This window comes from Chondrus crispus, genomic scaffold, assembly GCF_000350225.1.
Source record: "Chondrus crispus Stackhouse genomic scaffold, scaffold_517, whole genome shotgun sequence".
NCBI lineage: Eukaryota > Rhodophyta > Florideophyceae > Gigartinales > Gigartinaceae > Chondrus > Chondrus crispus.
In genome coordinates, this window is record NW_005178508.1 from 4,561 (window position 1) to 8,679 (window position 4,119).

Sequence of the window (4,119 nt, forward strand, 5' to 3'; positions counted from 1 at the left end):
AAAAAATAATGCATCTTTTCGAAACGGTGGGAGTAGTGAAGAGGGGTGTAAAAATATTAAAGTTGTAAAAATTCGTTTTTTACAACTTTAGCCTCACCGGTGGGGATGCTCAAAGTCCTGGAAAAAAATGCGAAGGATACAATTTTAGGAGATGCAAATACTCAACCATCATATGCGGTTTAAGCGGAGGCTAGCTCATTCGCCAGGTATCACGTTTTAACTTGTATAGAGTGTGAGAAAAGCACCGTATGAGACAGCACTAGGCTGAAAATAGCAACGGAAACACTCAATCGGAATTCGTCGCTGAGGTGTTGATAGATGTTGATAGTGAGGCAATGCGAAAAGGGTTAGAACCCGTATCGGCACAGCCCGATTAGCTAACGATGGATAGAGACGAAGCGAGTAGGACGAATAGGAGCGAGAAGACGTATTGAAGCGGGGGTAGTTTGCGGGAAAAGACAACGCAAACAGGTGCTGAATCTACTGTTCTATTCGACTTTCTCTCCTCTTCGTCACAACAAGAGTACCGGAAGTAGACCCTACACGTCACCCAGAATCCGTACGGGATGTCCGAGAAAATTCAAACCCTAGGCGCTGCCAGGAGGTAAAATGGATCCAATGCGGACAGAAATATTCCTTGAAGCGTAGAAAGTGACCTTAGGATCCCTCCAGGACGGACAGAGAAAAAAAAGGGAACGGAAGCGGGGCTCGCAATGGGACATTGTTCATACCAAAAAGAATAACCCCTTCGATAGCAACTGCAATCTTTACAGACCTCAGATATTGGATTCATAATATCCTATTGAATGTGAACCGGAATCAGTATCAGATCGTGAGTGTCTACACTAGGCGCAAATGGTACTGAAGAGGAGGTCGACGGAACTCTACAGAGATATTTTCAATTAATCTTGTCTGGGTACGTATTTGCCCGATATGAAAGTTAAGATACTTTTTTCACAGCAATTGAGTTCTGCGTGGCAGCAGGCCAAATTCTTGCGAGGGCTGTGCTTGGTGCGCAGTCAATTCTTTGCCAAACTGCAAGATTTAGTCCTTTTGGGAGAGTCTGAGAAGGACACAAGATCGTGTGAGTAGTGCGAAGGCTTTTCCCAAGTGTACAGAATATGGTTATGAGCTGGCTTTCTCACCAGCATGCTAACTAAACGCGACTCTTAGGATTTTCAAGTGCGAGAAACTTCCCAAATTAAAGCTTTGAACGAAAGGAAGCCACGAATGCAATCCCGAAATCAGGCCTACGAGACACAATAAAATCAAAGGCTAAGCTGAGCCTGTCTGCAAGAAAGTGTTTCGTTCCTCCTCACCTCGAAAATGTCTTTTTAGTGGCAGTAGTGTCATGTTTTTAGACGAACTAGGTCTTAGGTCTTCGTTTCTACTTCTTTGACGGTTTGTTGGTTCTTTTTCCACAACAACGCCCATGATGTTAACCTGAGCTTACGGTATTGCATTTGAAAAGACACAGAGGGTTTACCCGTAGAAACGGCTCGGTCGGTTATATGAGGGCCTCCACCAAGCACACGAAATCAAACTCTGAAATGTGCAATTATTAGAAGGGTTGCTGCATGTCTATACTCAAAACCAAGTCAACGATAGACGCTATGTATCGAGAATGGCTTTGGCTTGAACGAATTTTCTTTTCTAAATGTTGCGATTGGTTGTATTTTAGGTACCGGCAGCGAAGAACCGTTTAAGGCAGGCTCACGGCATCATTTGCAAGACAGGGAGAGGTTCATCTGACTCGAGCACATATCATATCAATTGCATGTGGAGACCGGTGGCTCCAGCAATCATGTCTACCTCGTGATACCGTCTTAATGAAGACAGGTTGAATGAGGTAGTTAAGCAAGGCAAAAACAAAACAAGGAAGCAAGCAGTAAACTTTCACGAGATGTTGTGCTTTTGGTTGATATATTTCGCAACAGGTACATTGTTGCGGTAATGAAGGCAAGCCCTGAACACTGCACAGTACGAATGGTATCGTAGATTTCATGAAACACAGTACAGCATTGTTTTTTCCTAGTGGCTGAACTCATCAAAGGTCTCTTCAGGGAGTAGACTGCAATGCAATGCATTGTCGGCCCGGGTCTTGATAGTGTACTGCATGGATGGCCATCGCCACTGGAAAACCTCTTAGACAGAGCGTTTACGGTAGATGGTGATCTTCAACTAGTGCTAAGCTGCTTCAGAATCAATTGCAAATGAGAGATCACGCGATATATATGTTCCATCAGAGATTTTCCTCTTCCACGGCTCTATACAGTACAATACAAGTGTCAGTTTCGTTTCTAGGCATTTATCTGTTTCGTTGCATGAGCTGACCGTTAATGCCTGGTTTAGGGAGTGCGGTGAGCTCGTGTGCTCTAAGTGAGGTGATCACTCAGGGGCCCACGGGTCGGGGACATCATGTCTGTGCATTTCTTTTCTTGTACAAAGTGATGTTGGCATGAAGTTCAGGCTGGTTGGTCTGGAGACCAACCAGCCTGAACTTCATGTGGAGGGGATTAAAGTCGTGACTCCGAGCTGAGCGAGTTGCTGTGTGTGGTTTAGAGTGCTATTTTCAGTATGGCGCACGGCGCGAAGCATTCCACTGAAGTTGCGACGGGGTAGGAAAAAGTAGAAACAGTACCAGAGATATCTTGGTCTCGTGTCTGAGGCGATGGTGGGCGGTGGTCTCGAGCCGAAGGTGCAGACACTCGGGGCCCTCCAGCCCAGGACGGGGGCCGTGATAGCCGCTCGGCCTCGCCTATAATCGGTTTCATTGCACACAAGGCGAATAAGGCCGTAGCACAGTACTGTACCAGAAACATTGGTCCTGTATCACAAGTGGAAGTCGCGGGACGCCGCGCTGGCAACGCGGCGGGTGTGGGAGTGCACGGGCGAGCCTCTCGCGCGGCGCCAAGTGGCGCGACTCACGGGGGGCGGCATGCAGCGGGCGAATGCGGCCCCCGGCCTCTCCCCCGCCCCGCCCCCGCCCCCCCCCCGCAAGCGTGGAAATTTGCACCCGAAGTGCATCCGGTACATAACGGGCTTGCGTGTCGCGCTACGGCCTCTAGTGCCTAGACGACAAGTGATCTCAAATGAGGCTACTTTTCAAGTTTATATTTATGTCGAATTGTGGTTGCTCAACAAGAAGGAAAATGATGCTCTCGCCACTGCAATCGGCTTGGGCGTTGCGGAAGGATGGAGTTTGGTGGGATGCGCACGTGTTTGCAGCCATTTTTAGAATGCGTATAAAAGAAATCGTCAAAACCAAAAGGCCTGCTTAAGTGCCAACCGGGCATTGCAACTTGATTGGGTTCGTAGTCTTTCTGCGTATTCACAACTGGTATCCCAATGTTTTGAAAGATGTTATTGCCGAGGGCGTGTACTTTGAAGAAAGGGTGTCCAAAGTTTGGACTCCAAACTGGCTTTATACAGATATATATACTGTACCTTCATATATATAAAAGCGGGCCTCATTAGAGGCCATGGGTGAGCGCATATGAGGCAAATCGCTTGTCGCGGCGAGGTAGAACGCTAGCAGTGTACCCTTCCCCAAAGGGGTAATTAGGAGAAAAAGGGTAATTTGGAGAGCGTTGATTTTTTCGAAAAATATCGAGACAAATGGGTTGCGCGCAGGGCGTGGATTCGGCGACTTTTTTTTCTTTTTTTTTTTTTCTTTTTTTCTTTTGGATTTTTCCTTCCACTCTCGCGAAGCGTGGGGTGGCGAGGCGTAATGCCTTGAAGAAGAGGCATGGATGCCTCTCCCTCAAGAGGTTGCGTCGCAAGCGGTACCTTTTTAAGCCCCAGCGCGGTAGACATCGGACGGAGGCTGAAACCATCCCCTGTAACGCTCCCCATAGCGCCCCCTGCAGCGCATCCTCTCCCCCCGGACCTCTGCGCGCGCAACGACGCTGACATGGCGGAGGAGCTGCACACGGTGCAGGGTGCGGTAGACGGTCTTCTCGCGCTGCTGCCGCCTGTGCGCAAGGCGGTGCGTCTATGCGCGGTGCTCGTAGCGGAGAACCCGTTCGGGCTCGGCAAGTCGACTCTGCGCGCCCTCTCCAGCGCGAACGCGCTCCCGGCCGTCGAGCAGCGCGTGTCCGCCATGGTGTGCACGCTGCA

The 4,119-nt window shown here is 49.0% G+C and overlaps 1 protein-coding gene across 1 annotated transcript in view; it reads left to right on the top strand.

Moving 5' to 3' along the window:
* Positions 1-3,996: 3,996 nt before the first annotated feature.
* CHC_T00000423001 (hypothetical protein) overlaps positions 3,997-4,119 on the top strand; it is a 978-nt gene continuing 855 nt past the window's right edge. The window contains exon 1 of the mRNA XM_005710067.1: positions 3,997-4,119. This exon is cut by the window's right edge and continues 813 nt beyond it. Within this exon, the coding sequence (XP_005710124.1) occupies positions 3,997-4,119 (123 nt within the window).